This window comes from Paramisgurnus dabryanus, chromosome 7 (genome assembly GCF_030506205.2).
Source record: "Paramisgurnus dabryanus chromosome 7, PD_genome_1.1, whole genome shotgun sequence".
Lineage (NCBI taxonomy): Eukaryota > Metazoa > Chordata > Actinopteri > Cypriniformes > Cobitidae > Paramisgurnus > Paramisgurnus dabryanus.
In genome coordinates this window covers 7414073-7429763 of record NC_133343.1, presented here as the reverse complement: position 1 = coordinate 7429763, position 15691 = coordinate 7414073, and the positions used below count along the sequence as shown (strand labels likewise).

The 15691-nt window shown below is 36.2% G+C and overlaps 1 protein-coding gene and 1 long non-coding RNA gene across 3 annotated transcripts in view; one reads left to right on the top strand and one right to left on the bottom strand.

Moving 5' to 3' along the window:
- atp7b (ATPase copper transporting beta) overlaps window positions 1-15282 on the bottom strand; it is a 36074-nt gene extending 20792 nt beyond the window's left edge. For both annotated transcript variants that reach the window (XM_065293629.2, XM_065293628.2), the window contains exons 1-13: window positions 14939-15282; window positions 12759-13851; window positions 4819-4974; window positions 4561-4724; window positions 3827-3988; window positions 3607-3689; window positions 2299-2482; window positions 1984-2217; window positions 1776-1867; window positions 1478-1605; window positions 800-954; window positions 295-429; window positions 14-208 (exon numbers count right to left, since the gene is read on the bottom strand). In XM_065293629.2, the coding sequence (XP_065149701.1) occupies window positions 14-208; window positions 295-429; window positions 800-954; window positions 1478-1605; window positions 1776-1867; window positions 1984-2217; window positions 2299-2482; window positions 3607-3689; window positions 3827-3988; window positions 4561-4724; window positions 4819-4974; window positions 12759-13851; window positions 14939-15106 (2949 nt within the window). In that variant the 5' untranslated portion in view covers window positions 15107-15282. The remainder of the gene's footprint in view (window positions 1-13; window positions 209-294; window positions 430-799; window positions 955-1477; window positions 1606-1775; window positions 1868-1983; window positions 2218-2298; window positions 2483-3606; window positions 3690-3826; window positions 3989-4560; window positions 4725-4818; window positions 4975-12758; window positions 13852-14938) is intronic.
- On the top strand, window positions 9655-11755 carry LOC135783084 (uncharacterized). Its single transcript, XR_010545579.2, has 3 exons — window positions 9655-9717; window positions 10738-10794; window positions 10916-11755. It is a non-coding gene; the product is annotated as an uncharacterized lncRNA (long non-coding RNA).
- Window positions 15283-15691: the final 409 nt, after the last annotated feature.

The window sequence follows — 15691 nt, the reverse complement described above, 5'->3', positions numbered from 1 at the left end:
GCATTAGTATTGCCTTGTGGGCCATCTCAAGAGGTTCTCCTCCCTTTATAAGAATGCCATTCTGGGCGCCCACGCCAGTGCCAACCATAACTGCAGTCGGAGTCGCTAGACCCAGAGAACAGGGACACGCGATGGACAGGACAGTGATGGAGGCTTGAAAGGCAAACCGGACGATCACATCTGTTCTGGAGATGTTGGGGTCGTAACCCTACAGAGATCACACGAGATTTAGAGACTTTGAATTGCACACACCTGTCTATAAGAGCTGTTGAAACAGTTCATGGGTTCACTTACAGGAAAATAGTTTGCCACTATATCAAAGTCCACAAAACCAATGATAAGCCACGCCACCACTGTAAGCACAGAGATGACAACTATGAAGGGAACGAAATAGCCACTCAGTTTATCGGCTAACTGCTGAATTGGTGCCTGCCAAGAGAAGAAGAAATCATGATGAAAATCATGATGGCTTAACCATCGACTCTTTTGCGTAAAAATAAAAAGACACCAAAGTATAAAGTTAGTTTAGGGAAGATGGTTGAAATTTGTGCTGAAATGTTTTATTTATAATTCAGAGTGTACACAACTTAATCCTTATTAAATAAAGCAATAAAACAAACTATGAGTAAAAAATATCATGACGTTTTCTTAGGTCCATGGTGTTAGACTCAAACAAAAAAGGCAAAGCCTTATTTACATTACACAATCATGTCTATATTGCATATGAATGTATTGTATTTTAAACAAATGGAGATGTCTGTGTGTACAGTATTTGTTATTATGTGTGGACATGATTTACCTTTGATGTCTGAGCCTCTTCAACTAGTTTAACTATTTGGCAAAGTGTTGTCTCTGCACCCACATGCGTGGCCTCCACCAGCAAAGCACCGTGAGCATTAATAGAGCCAGCGATCACGTAGCTGCCTGCTTTCTTAATCACTGGCATTGGCTCCCCTGCAGAAAAACTGAGACTCAGATTTTCATCCATCACATGTTAAGCTATGGGGCGAATAGGACAAAACATAAGGAAAATATATGTTTCCCTAAAAGGAATTGAAACCAATTTATCTGACATGGTTTATGGTTTAACCCAGGGGTGTTGCTAGGGTCAGATGGGGTGGGGGGCCTAGCCCCCACTGTAAAAAAAAGTTAGTTCAACTTAAAAAAGTAGATTACACATTTTTAGGTCTTTCAACTTAAAAAATATTTGTTGAAATTGTTTAACTTTTTTTAGTTAACTAATACTTCTAAGTTGAATTAACTGAAAATTTTAAGGCAACCAGGTAACTTACTTCTTTAAGTTGAACCAACAAATCTTCTTTACAATGCTTTTTTTTTGTTATTATGTAATTGAACATAAAACGTGCGAAAAGCGTTTGGCACAGAAGGAACTAATGTGTTCTCATCTATTCAAAGCAAACCACAGTGAAAAGTATTTGCTATAATAATGTTTACGAATAAAGTCAAAGTCATTTACCAGTAATAAGAGACTCATCTGCCATGGATGTGCCTTCGATCACCTTCCCATCGACTGGGAACTTTCCTCCTGGTGCCACCTTTACCACGTCACCCCTCTGCACCAGCTCCACAGACACCTGCTCCTCTCTGACATAAGGGAAACAGAAGATACTTTTGTACAAGTCTAATGTAACATCACAAAGAGTCATTAATAAATTAGTGTAGAGGCTCTACTACAACTGAACACTTAAATTTGTAGAATTAGGAACCCCTATAGGTAACAATAACTTAATAAATGTGTATGGGGAGATTTAAACCTGATGATTGTGTTGTGAGGGCCCAGGGACACTATAGTGGCATCTGTAGCTTGGAGAGACATGAGCTTTGCCAGAGCTTCAGAAGTTTTACTCTGTAAGGATTAAAGAAAACTGTACTCTCAGACCATCAATAATCTGTTAACTTCTCTAAAAGGAGTAAAATGAGACTTATTATCATTTAACTATTATCTATTTGATGTGTCTTTACCTTAGCAACATGCTCTAACCAGCGCCCCAAAGCGATGAATACAAAAAGCATCGGAGGCGTATCAAAAAACGTGAGGGGGCTTTGTTCGGCTTCTTCGATCATGGCTACAATGAGCACTATGCAGGAGTAAACATACGCAATGGTGGTTGCCAACACAATTAACACGTCCATGTTGGCAACGCCGTGCCGTAGCGAACGATAAGCTTGTATGTAGAAGTAACGACCACCTAGAAACTGAGGAAAAGGGGAGTATAAATTTTGGAAACAATCATTATTCTGCAGATTTTCGACGTCAGTGTGTCTCGGAGGAGGTACCTGAACAGGTGTGCAGAGCAGAAAGAAGGCCAAGTTAATGATGGAGAGACCAGGCAGGATGTTTTGATCCACAGGCATGGAGCCACCGTGTTCCTTGTGTTGACTGTCCATCACCATCATGTAGATCATCAGACCCATAACTGGAATCCCAAACACAAGGCTGAACAGAAACGAATGCTTCCACCTGCAGATACAGAGCACTTTAAATTGTTATATACAGACATACATACACCTATATAGTTATAAACACTATAACACAACACACATACCCAACCAACAGTAAGTCTTATGCATTTTTACAATAAAAATAATCAAAAGGTGGTTTTGTCAGAGACTGTATGAAACATGGACATAGTGGGCGGAGCCAGTCAGCGCAATCTTGGCAGCACGTCACCGCATGTCACTCCCTGATAACCAAAAATGGGCAAAGAGGCGGAACGTGGGTGGAGCTGAGGTGCCTGTTTGCTAAAACCACACCCGCTTAAGCTCGACTGTACTGACAGCAGCTGCCTTTTTTAAAAAAAACAAGCCTTTTTAAAGATGTAAAATAAATATTTGGTGTCTCCAAAGTACGTATGTGAAGTTTTAAGTCAAAATATCATATAGATAATTTATTATAACATGTTAAAATTGCCACTTTAGGTGTGAGCAAAAATGTGTCGTTTTTGGGTGTGTTCTTATAAATGCAAATGAGTTGATCTCTGCACTAAATGGCAGTGTCGTGGTTGGAAAGTGCAGATTAAGGGGCGGCATTATCCCCTTTGACATCAGAGGGGGAGCCAAATTTAGATGACCTATTTTTTCACATGCTTGCAGGGAATGGTTTACAAAAACTAAGTTACTTGGTTGATCTTTTTACATTTTCTAGGTTGATAAAAGCATTGGGGACCCAGTTATAACACTTAAACATGGAAAAAGTCAGATTTTCATGATATGTCCCCTTTAAGGCTTAATATAATTCAAACAGATAAGTTACCAACCCCCCCCCCCCCCCCCAGTTGTCATGAAGGCCAAAAAAGCTATATAGACCAAAAACACTTTTGAAACAGTCTTTAAACAGATTTTTTTCTTCTGTAAAGTTAGACATTTTAAGATGGGGGTCTATGGGTTTCCCTCCCTTTTGCAGTCTGTCTCTAGTGGCCAGTGGATGAATTGCAGATTAAGTCTGTACTGAATTCACAAGAGAGACCAGAAGGTTGCTCCTTGGGTTTTGGTCACTTTTGAGTACAAATTTCTCCCCAAAATAGGTTACACACACACACACACACACACAAAAAGTGAAATCAAATTTTAACAAAAGATACTTGCTGTCGAATCTCCTCTTGGTGGTCCAACTTGTTGTCCTTCCCAAATCCGTTATTTTTTATCAAAGACACTCCAAAACCCAAACCCTTATAGAGTAATCCACATAAAAACAGAGAAAGATACAATGAAATAAGAATATCTGTCTACCCAGTAGCAAACATTTAAATGAAAACCTAATTAAAATCCAACTTTCTCTCATTATCAATAATTTAAATATCAGTACCTCAATGATTCTGATGATATCTCGAGAGCCTACTAAATCTGGGTCGAACTTCACATGAGCTTTGTTTGTTGCCAAGGCAACGGAGGCTTCCAGAATTCCCTCTGTCCTTAAAAGTTTGTTTTGGATGTTATGGACGCAGGAAGCACATGTCATACCGGTGACCTGACAAAATATCGGTGTCAAGACTGAAATCACTCACGCTTTTAAATGACGCACATCAAAACATACATTTGTTAAATTCTACAAAAGCCCTTCATAAGAATTTCCATTTCATCTCTTATCCTGCTGGTTGATAAATAAAAAATACAAAGAAAAGCTTTTAACCTTCATCTTTAAAAGACAAAAATCGATAAATAGTACACTGAGTCAGCTATTCTGTATTCATTCATTTTATTTTAATTTAAAATAATTTTTCCAACTTTTCCTTTCTTCCTTTTTTTATCCAGTCAGCTTGGTTGTGGTATATTTATTGGTTTATTTTGGCACTGTCTTGCAATGATTTTTCTTCTTTTCTTGGCATTTTTTGTTGAGTTATATATACATTTTAAATATGTTATACTTGTTTCCCTTTTCTCCTTAGAATAAATGTTTCATATTTTCTTAAAAAAATTGCATTTAACATATACCTCTATTCCCACATAACAACAGCTGTCGTAAAAGTGACATTTGAATAATTCCTACAAGAAAAACAAAAACATAAATCTCAAATACCTAAAAAACAAGCATACACTCACAGAAAGATCCAAGATCCCATCCTGGCCTGTGTTCTCTTCCATTACAGACGCTCCGAAACCCAGGTCAGAGATAAGCTGTGCGATCCGTGATGATTCCAAAATTCCCGGATCATATCTCACCTCTGCCTTCCCAGCAATCAGGGCAACCAATACTGATTTAATACCTACAAAAAAACACTCTAGTACAGTGACCTACCTCGCAGATTTTAAATTTAATGTAGCAACACAAACATAACGTAACATTATTTACATTATTACCTTCATGTTTCAGCAGGTTTCTTTCGATGTTGCCCACACAAGAAGCACAGGTCATGCCTGTCACATGGATAAAACATTTATGTGTTTCTCTCACCTCAGAGCAACCAGGGTTTTCTGCGCTGGTGCAATGTGAAGATTTCAGCCTGTTTGATGAATCTTTCAAAAAAGCAAATACTATTAAAGTCACTTCAAATGAATGTTTGTACTGATTTTTGTACATACTTGATATCTAATTCAATAATTTAGCAGGTTTGTCAGTGATTACTCCAGGGGACTGCAATACTTTGAGATTAGAGAGTGGGGCTTTTTTAATGGTTTAAATGAATTAAATTATTTTAGCCTTAAAGGCAGGAAATCATAAATGGCTCTGGTCTGGGGGGGCAGGGCACCCCCTGTCCCAGCCCAAACTCTGCCTAAAGACCATTTTGCAAGATGTAAACAACACTGGTCCAGAAACACTTCCTGTTTCAGTTTGTAACGGTTTTCTTTATTTCACATATATCTTAAAGATGTTTGTTTAACTTTTTGATTCAGTTTTATATGTTCTTTTGGTTGTATTTAGCCCAATGTTTATGTAGAGTTAAAAAACTGAAACAGGAAGTGCTTCTTGTTTACATTTTGCAAAATGGTCTATGGTGATGACTTATATAAATGTAATTTGTGAATATCTTTATCTATATTTATTGTTTGTATGGTATGGTATGTATCTGTGTTTTTATAGTTGCACATTGAAGACCTGTCAACTCCCCAATAGGAAATAATTTAATATATCTTCATGATATACCAGGCCACTTCTTTATTTCATCCTCCCACTGGGTTTTACAAGGCGGTTGTAGGAAATATTTACCATAATGGTTTTTAATCATGTTTTGTGCATTATCATATTATATATATTTTCTACCAGCTGGCTATTGAAACATAACATAAAAGGGAAATACGTAAAATCTTCCGCGTTCGAAAATAAGGTGGATATCTACAGCTTAAATAACTTTGTGTTCAAAAACCGCAGTTAACAAGTTCAGTTGTGAACATTTTGATCAAAAGAAAGTAAGAGCAGCCAGCCTTAAGCCTGTTTAATCCGATAAGACTCACATACTCTTGTAAAGGTTGCCATGGGTTTGAGTCATTCAAGTACACTTCATGTTATTCTAGAAGGGCAACCTATGTTGTAACTAAGGAAGACTAATTCTGTTGGGTTTTAGATGCAATGAAAGACTAGAATTTTAAGGGCCAGTTTTTAAACTCCTATTAATTGTTTAAAAGTATGAAATCTATACTGCCCTAAAAAGTCTAAGTGCAGTAACTACGCAAACACTGAAACCGAGAAAAATGCCCTTAATTTTTTTATACACCAGCCAGTCAAAAGTGTTCTGAAATGCGACAAAATTAAACCACGAGACTTTGTCACAAGACACATCAGATCTCACGAACCCATTTCAACCCTTAACTCAATTTTATAAGCTACAGGTTTACTCAAACAATATTTTGGTTTTCAAAAAGAGGGCTGTGGAGGTATGAGGCAGACCCTCGCAGTGGTTGTAACAGCATTTTCTTTTTTACCTGGTCTCACAAAATTATTTATCAGGGTTTTTGATATGGGGGGCAGAGCCCCCAAAGTGGGTGTGACCAGGGGCGACTCGTGACCGCTCATCCGAGGGGAGCTATTTCAAAATAAGTGTTCGGAGTGTCGTGTGTGGTTTCTTTTTTTTAAATATGTGTTTTGCGTGCCAAGAGATCCTGTGCATCACGTGCAAAATAAGTGTGTCAAAACCGTTTATGATAAAAGAGATGCTCACGTTCACAAAATACATGCAAGACACTCCCTTAACAGTAAACTCTGATCAGTATCTGGCAAACGCGAGTGTCTCTTTTATCATTAGACGCATCTGCAGCAGGCACTTATTTTGTCAAAACACGTGATGCACACAGGATCTCTAGATGCGCAGAACACATATTTTGATAAAAGGAACCACACACATGATGGGCTACATACATGATGTGACGAACTTCGCTTCGAGCGCTCTTGAAAAAAGAAGTCACCGGCCGCCACTAGGTGTGACTAAACATATGTAAAAAAAATTATGATTGGATTTTATACTAACCTTGCATGGCATGTGAGAAGGCAGGACCTAAAGATTGAGAAAGTTCAAAACAATGCAAAAACGCACACAATGAATGGCTACTGTAAAAAGCCAAATCCCGGATATTATGGGTGATTTAGAATTCCCAGCCGGACGCATTGTAAAGGTCCAAAAATAAGTCCCACCCTATTTTAATAATAATTTTGAAACACATCCCAGTACGTTGCACAGCAAGTTTCTATCTGTTTGTTTACTACACTCTTAAAAATTAAAGGCATACGTCACTAAACCTTTAAACCTGTATGACTTTCTTTTATCTGATCTTTTAATAGAAGACATTTTGATAAATGATGGTAGGCACACAGTTGACGGTACCCATTAAATTCCATTGTATTTGTTTTTCATACTATGGAAGTCAATGGTTACCCAGGTCAAAAAGACGTAGTATTTAATGTATTAAAAATATACTTAAAATACAAATAGTATGTTTATAATACATTTGTATTTCCAACATACTTATTTGAAGTAAAATACGTTAAATTGCATTTAAACATATTTTTTAAAAGTATACTAGAAGTACACTGGTAATAAATATATACTTAAGTACATTTTTAAGAAATATGCTAAACTTAAGAATATTTTTAATGTATTTATATTAAGTGTACTAGAAGTACATTGGTAATAAATATATACTTAATTACATTTTAAAGAAATATGCTAAACTTAAGAATATTTTTAATGTATTTGTATTAAGTGTACTAGAAGTACATTGGTAATAAATATATGCTTTATTACATTTTTAAGAAATATGCTAAACTTAAGAATATTTTTAATGTATTTATATTAAGTGTACTAAAAGTATGCTGGTAATAAATATATGCATAATTACATTTTTAAGAAATATGCTTAACATAAATGTACTTCTAGTGAAGTTTTAGTATATTTGGATAAAACATCATTCATTAATTGTAATAAGCTAACATTTAACTTTCCTCAAGCATTTCAAAATTATATCATTCCGATTGCATAATAAACTATTTTTTCAAAGATTTGCTTAAAATCTTACGTTTGCTAGTGTTTATGTTCAAACAACACACGTGACAAACATTATATCATTCCGATTGCATAATAAACTATTTTTTCAAAGATTTGCTTAAAATCTTACGTTTGCTAGTGTTTATGTTCAAACAACACACGTGACACACATGACTAAACCTGATTGGTTGTTGTCATAGTAACACGTCACGGTGCTATTTGAAAGCTGTAGTTGTTCAGTGAGTTCAGTTCACGAGGTGCATGTGGTTGCTTGCGTTAAACGTATAAACTGTTAAATTAGATGGCGACTCTGCATTACACGTATTTATTTAATTAATCGGCGATCGTATTTCACCAGAGGACTAAGATAAAACAACTCGATTTAAAATATGAGCAGTTTTAGTGGATCTGACGTCGAGGGAAAAAGTATTTCGCTTTTTGTTTGGAGATGAACGAGACAACACGAGGGTAAGAGATGACAGATTTTCGCATTTCTTTATTAAGTTAACTATTAAATAAGTAAACATTAAATTACATTTAACCCAGCTTTTTTATGTAACGTTATGTCTGTGTTGCGTGTGGTAATTTGAACATGTTTATTTTCTGACTAAAGTTAGGCATTTCTCTTAAGCATTTCAGAAATCATTAAAACCTTTCTTTTTTTTTTAGCACAGCGACATAAATATGACCAACCAGATCCCAAGTAGACAGGAACAAATGAAGATATAGCGCATAGAAAGACTTAAGGGCGATTTATACTCGTGCGTAGGTCCTACGGCGTAGCAGCGACGGCGTAGGTTACGCGTCGGTTTTCATTTATACTTGTGCGTCGCCGTCCGCGTCGACGTGCAAAGACACGCGAAACCGCTGGTTGGCAGTAATCACGCGTGTAACCACAGTAGCAGCAGAAGTCGTCACAGAAGAAGAAGCTAAGCAAGTTAACCCACAAACGAAGAAAAAATAGCAACTTGTTGTGTATAATTTGAGAAGACCAGCAATGATGTAAGTAAATAAACAGCGACTTATGTTGCAGTTTTAGTTAAATCACTCCTCGACTTGGCTCATCTTTGTTTTCACCGTCTCAACCGGAAATACCTATGACGCAGTTTTTTTTACCTGACGGGAGGGGTTCTGGTGGACCAATCACAGAGCTTGCGGTCCGCGTAGGTCCGACGCGCTGTTAGGAATTTTGTGAGGTGCGCGTCAGGCTACGCAGAGCTACGCACAGGCTACGGATAGCCTACGCCGTAGCTACGGCGTAGCACCTACGCACGACTATAAATCGCCCTTTATTCTTGGTGGTAAGTTTGTTGTTGCTATTTGTTTTTCACGTTTAAGTTTTTCTAATGTTTCTCTTGCAACGCTAACGTTAGTTTAAAATGAATGTTTGAGCTGTCTTACCTGAAAATACCATGATATGACCATATGGTTATTATAACTCCAGTAATGTTCAATGACTAATGATTATATCAGTTCAATCTTGACAACCTTATTGTCTTTTTGTATATTTTTAAATGTATTTCTAATTACATATGGACACAAAATGACATTGTAAGAAGGGATACTTTTATGAGAGATTGTAAAACTGCCGAGGCTGGGTTTGATTATATTATATTGTCTTAAATATATTGTACTCGGGGTAAATAATTCTTAAAACGAAAACAAATCATTAATCATCATTTACCTGCCTGTTGTTTTTCAGATCAACTGCTATTGACATTTTTGAATCGGGACAATTGTGGAGTGATTCGGAAGAAAAACGTTTGCAACACATCCATTCCAGGTGGCTAATTTCTGTCCTTTTGAATTATTCTTGTAAAAACCGTTTGTTTTTATTGTAAAGCTGTAAGGGACTTGGCCTAGTTATCCTTGCATATACCATTTGGCAGGGCACCAGACTAACTTTTTTTACTAGGAGCACAGTGGCCCCCAACTGAAAATTTTAGGGGCGCAACCAGAAAATTAAGGGGCACACACGGTAAAACAACATGCTAACCAAATATTCACATGTCTACTAATTTATACTGTATTACTAATAAATACTTTAATTATAGATTCAGAAAGTACAATGTACTTTTTCAAATTCAGTGTCATATCACAAAATAAAGGTCAAATTTGCTGGTCGCACATGTGCGACCGGATGTAAAATTCAGTGGCACACTCTCAAATTTTGGTGGCCACCATTTGATAGCAGTCTGGAGCCCTGTTTGGCATCATTTCTGATTTCCTTAAATCTCCTTAAAGAGTAACTAAACCCCAAACCAACTTTTTTTAGTTAATGATCTGTAAGAATGACGCTTTATTAGTGCTGTTCATTGATTTTAGTAAGTTTTTTGACATTTGGATATAAAGTGTTTCAATACTACAATATATGGTGTAAAAACGTCTGAGTGCTGCCCTCTTGAGGTTGAACGGTGGCTACTGCAGTTGAATTTTCCTATTGGATGTTGGGTCCAAGAAATGACTCGTGACGTAAGCAGGTTCAAGCTCACCACGCCCTTGTTACGATCTCACCACACACTTGATACGAGCTTAGTTCGTCCCCTCTATCTCCGTTGGGATCTGCCCACTTTTCTTGCATTTTTCAAATATTGCAGTGGGTGGAGTCAGCCTCTGACCAGGGGTTTAGTTACGCTTTAAACAGAGGTGAACCTTAAGTTTGCAAGACCACAATAGACAAACAATGGAAAATGATCTAGGTTCAAATAAAACACAATTATCAATGTAAAACATATCCTGTAATACACACAGGTTGCTTTATTTCATGAGCCTGTTCTAATCCTATCTTCATTCCCACTTGTAGAGTGCTCTGACAGATAAAACTGACACACTTGATGAGGACACAGTCAAGCTTTAAAAGGTAAACTGAGAAGTTAACAAAACTTCCATACATGCATATCTATGCCAATTTATTTTAAACATGGATAGCCAAATGTTTATTCATTATTGGTTAATTGGTATATTTTGTTTCCTTTTCACAGCCCGTGTGATAAAGCAGTCTTCAATTACTACGGTGTCTGAATTGCAAGAAGTGACCCTCCACTTAAACATGTGACATCTAAACTGTTTTGTGTTTTAGTTCAGCTTTTTATAGGTTTATCTTAAGTTGGTTAAAGGCGGAGTGCACTATTTTTGAAAGCCAATGTTAACATTTGAAATTACCTAAACAAACATGCCTCTACCCCAATAGAATCTGGACCTTTTTTTGATAGAGCCACCACACACATACGCAACCCCGGCAAGGATGTCAGTTAGTAGACACGCCCCTTACTGCTGGTTGGCTACAAGTGTGTTTTGGTAGTCGGCCCAATTTCCTTTTCCAAAGCGTTTTTCAAACATTGTGCACTCAGTCTTTAAATTGCACTTAAAACATTTTTTTTTCAGTAACTTTTTATGCAGAGAATTACATTATGATTATTATATAATCATTGCTTATGAATATTTAGTGATTGCATATTCATAGTGTACTTTTCATTAATACATTTAATGTTAATGTTGTACAATTTGATAGAAGTAGCTCTGTAATTGCATTTCTCTGATATTTGTTTTATATTGTTTCTCTTTGGTCAAGAGATTATGTATGTCTCTGTGCTTGATTAATTTAATTTAGGTATTTTTGTAATATACACAACACAATATGAAGTATATTAAATTGTTCTGTATTCAAAATCTGTGTATGTGTCTTAATATTTAATGATTTTAATATAACATTTTAAATATTAAAAACAGCTTTATAATAAAATAGTAGTATAATGCTAATACATTTCTATTAATGTAATGCTAGTATATTTCTAATATGCTGAAGTACTATTAAAGTGTTCTTAAAGCACAGTTAAATTATGCTTAAAATGTATTCTAACTGTATTTTTAAGTGTATGAGAAGTGCATTTCAAATGAATTTTAAAGAAGTACACTTAAATTGCACTAAATATATTTGAAGTTGTTCCAATTTAACACAATTTCAATATATTAAATATAATGCAAATAGATTAAAATTGACTTTAAATATATATTGAAATGCATTTAATATATTTGAAGTGGGTTCAATATAATACATTTAATATGCATTTAGTATAGTAGCTTTTAAATATATAAAGTATGTCCCCAAAAAATACTATTTAAATATATTTCTTTTTCACCTGGGTACAATCAGCTGTGTGCTTATTATCATTTATCAAAATATCGTCTTTTGTGTTCATCAGAAAAAATTAATTCATGCAGGTTTAGAACAACATAAGGATGAGAAAATGATGAAATTATTTTCATTTTTGGGTGAACTATTCCTTTAAGGTTCCTAAAATGATCTTTGATTCCATAAAGAACCTTTAACTTCCATAGAACCATTGAGTATAAAAGTTGTAAATGGTTTGTTTTTTTCAAGAATCTCTTATTGAAAGGTTCTTTGGGAAACAAAAAAAGTTCTTGTATGACATCACTCTTATCAGTTTGTGTTCTGTCTTTATGTCAATTGGTAGAAAATGATTCTGGAAAAAACCCAAGGTCATGAGTTTGATCCTGAGGAGACTCACTATCAATGTGTATACATTAAGGGGGGGTTTCCCGGATCGGGGAAAAGTCCGCTTAGTCCCAGACTAAAATACATGTTTGAGTTGTCTTGTTTGAGCTGGCACTGTCTGACATATATTGAAATGTTGTTGTTTTGTACACACACGGGTAATGTTTTTTGTAGGGTGTGTTTGTATAAACTACTTCAATGTCCTAATATAACTAAGGTCTAGTCCTGGCTTAAGCTAAGCTAAATGTACTGTAAGATGTTTTTGATATGTGTAAAATGATATTCACCATCTGATAACTATTCATTACCTTGTTGCAAGCATGCTTCAAATCCCATGTCCTCAATTGCTTCCCGTAAGTCTTCTGAACAGGTCACGCTTGGGTCAAATGTTATAATTCCCTTCTTTTCCTGTAAGTCAACTTTTATGGAATGTACCCCAGCTATCTTCGACATCCTTCCCTCAATGGCCTGAACACAAGAGCTGCATGTCATTCCTTCTATTCCAACGACGACACTTTGTGTTTGGACACTAACCGAGAAATTAGACCTGGATTCACAACTCCAACCAGGAATAGAAACCCTAAAATTTCCAGGTGGTATTTCCTCCAATAAGCCTTTAACGGTATCCAGAGTTAGCAGAGATGGGTCAAATCTAAGATCCACGCTTCCCTTTTCCAATGACACAAATACAGAGTTGACTCCTAACATTCCCGACAAAGTCGCAGTTATGTTCTTAACACATGATCCACAATGCATCCCTTTGACATCCAGTGTCACCTCAGACCAATCCGAGATCTGAGCAGCGCAGGTCCCTGTTCCTAAAGGCTGTAGTTGACTAGAACCGTGTAGAATTGTGGCATCGAACCCCATGTCCTCAATGTTTTCCTTCAAAATCTCAGATGTCAACTCTACAGGGTTAAACCTCACAGAAACTTCTTTATCACTTAAAGACACCTTGACGCCAATAACACCTTGAAGATTTCCAATCCGTGCTTCAATAGATCTGACACATGATTGACAGGTCATTCCCTGTACATTCATCCTCACCTCACTTTCCTTGTCCACCATGTCCACAGGTTGGGTCGCCACTTCCCGCACTCCATACCCCGACATATGGACCTCTTGGAGAATTTTCCTAGAGGTAATATCAGACATGTTGAAGTTGACGATGAAAAGGTCTTCAGACTGTATTGATACAGCTTTTACGCCATTGAGACATGAGATCTTTGCATAAAGAGCCCGGATAGAGCTAGGGTCAGAGGTCAGGCCTGTGATGTGAAGAGTGATACGGGAAAGGTGTCCCAAACTGGGCTTCAATTCGTTGGGACCACCTTGTTCATAAGCAGGATTATCAAAAGCATGTTGCTGAGGTGTCCAGGCCTCACATGGACCTCTATTCTCCTAAAAGAATTAAGCATAAATCTATAAGCTTAAGTGTGCCAGTTGTGAAATATGGTTTTAGTTATAGCACATTCTTTGGGATTTTGTGCTACACGACTGTAGTACCTGGACATTGTTGTGTGGCAAACTTACAAAATTATACAGTTTCCACAAAATGTATTTGGGCATTTAAAACACCACAAATGTATTATATGTAGTGAATTGTATTACAAAAGAAGAAAATATAGTACAATTGTCCAAAACATCAAAACAATATGTTTTTGGATTCTTATGGTTGGTATGAGACAAAATATAATCACTCTGTATTAACTTAGGGGAAGTTGCTTCAGACAACTAGGCTACTAAAAATAAATGTGGATATTTTCGTCAAGCTAATTTGTTTTACCAACATAAAATACTGTAGTATATTGTAAATGTTTACTAGTAAACTATATGATAGTAATTACTACACTTAGTTTTTGTATAGGCCACTACAGTATTCTATAGTATTAACTATAGTGAATTGATAAACTATAGTAAATTTACCGCGGTATACTTTAATGTTTACTATTGTAAGGTTTAAAAACAGTATACCTAGTGTCTACCCAGCAAACACAAAACGTTTTTACAACTTTTCACAACGTTGTATTTTGGTTGTAATTAGGTAATGTTGCAGCACAAAGTTTTAAAAATGTTTAATAAGCACACCCTAAATGTAAAAAACAACATAACCAAAAAGGGGATGTTTTAAAACGTTGTTAAAGCATCTAATGGGTACGTTTTCTTTAGGTAGTCAAAATAAACGTATATCAAGTCTGTTTAATGCGAAAAAACCCAGACCTAAATGCACACGAATCTTTACTACAGTTTACTACAGTAAATACTAAATCATACTACAGTATTCTGTATGTGGGCAGACTTCACATAATTTAATATATAAATTAAATTTGATACAATAAAATGCATGCCCTCTGCCTGTGTGTCAATTCTTTGGGGGTCACATACTGTATAAGCCTCGCGCCACACGGGTGATAGGCTACGTATCCTGTTATCTATAGAAGAAAATACTAATACATTCATAATACAAAATAAAACCCATGAAACCGACCTTATTCTCCTTAAATCCATCTTGAGTTTTTTGTGTGAAAGGACAAGCGCAAGGTTCCGGGCCGCAGTGACACACAGGTCCACAGTCGTCCATACAAACTTCCTCACCATTATCACACGACTTTGATATCAAATGGGAAAAATTATTGAACGGACTGAGTTTTTTCATTGTTGCGATGCTCCACAGATGAAGTTTATTGAATAAAGTTGCGCGTTTGTCGCATGTGTCAGTCTTTAAAGTGTCTGTCAGTCGTGACTGTGCGCGCGCGTTTAAATCTCAGCAGCTTTTGCGCTCAGCGCGTGCAGCTGTGTCATCTCTCACCTGCATTCATCTATCTATGTGGATTTTGCTCTCGGCACGGCTCTGCAAAGTCTTTTGCGCTTCCCTTTTCTGTAAATCATTGATCACTGAACTGAAGCGAGTGCACAAGTAAACAAATAAGTGTTGGCTATATCAGTGCCGGGAAAACACACGTCTCTCTCTCTCTCTCTCTCTCTCTCTCTCTCTCTCTCTCTCTCTCTCTCTCTCTCTCTCTCTTCCATGTTTAAACCTTAGAAGTAAACTATTTACTGTAGTAAATAATAATACAGTATACTATTATAGTAAGGCTATACAAGTGTACTATTTACTATAATATTTCACTTTATACAAAATGATACAGTTTACCAAAGAAAATACTAAGGCATACTAAAGTTATTTTTATTGAGAGCGTTTATTTAATAATTATATATTATTATTTTTTTATTATTTCTT